This window comes from Austrofundulus limnaeus, unplaced genomic scaffold, assembly GCF_001266775.1.
Source record: "Austrofundulus limnaeus strain Quisiro unplaced genomic scaffold, Austrofundulus_limnaeus-1.0 Scaffold2733, whole genome shotgun sequence".
Lineage (NCBI taxonomy): Eukaryota > Metazoa > Chordata > Actinopteri > Cyprinodontiformes > Rivulidae > Austrofundulus > Austrofundulus limnaeus.
Window position 1 is genome coordinate 13805 of NW_013955135.1, and position 489 is coordinate 14293.

At 35.2% G+C, this 489-nt stretch overlaps 1 protein-coding gene across 1 annotated transcript in view; it reads left to right on the forward strand.

Annotated features, from left to right (window-relative positions):
• Positions 1 to 387, forward strand: part of LOC106511382 (leukemia inhibitory factor receptor) — a gene marked incomplete at its 3' end in the record, with an annotated part of 13441 nt that extends 13054 nt beyond the window's left edge. The window contains 1 exon segment of the mRNA XM_014000139.1: positions 289 to 387. Coding sequence (XP_013855593.1) covers positions 289 to 387 — 99 coding nt within the window.
• Between the last annotated feature and the right edge of the window lie 102 nt (positions 388 to 489).

Here is a 489-nt window from a genome sequence, read left to right on the forward strand (position 1 = left end):
ATTTATAGTAGTATAAATAATGTTTTAAAGTAAAATGATTTTTGGAAATGCATCTCGTTGAAATAAATCTTCAACCAGTTATAAAAAAGTCAACATTTAAATTTGTCCATCTGGAGGTTAAAGTGACAACACACTTTAGGTTACAATTCAACAGTGCCCTCTTGTGGTGAGCAAGTATATTGCTTCTGTTTTGCTTCAATCACAGCATATTTTCTAAGTACTAACAACCTGTATCTTATTCCTAATTCAAACTGTAAAACCATTTCTTTTTTTTCCTGATGTTTTCAGGTTTGAGTGCAGGAGTGATGTATTACGTCTCTCTTTATGCTGTGACCACCAGAGGCATCAGTGACCCATCATCCAAGCTGATCTACTCCAAAGAAGAGAGTAAGATGGATAAACTACTCCCCCTGAACACATCGCTCTCATCCACATCTTCACTGTTTACACATAAAGTACTATACTACACATTTATGTAGAGGTAACCCT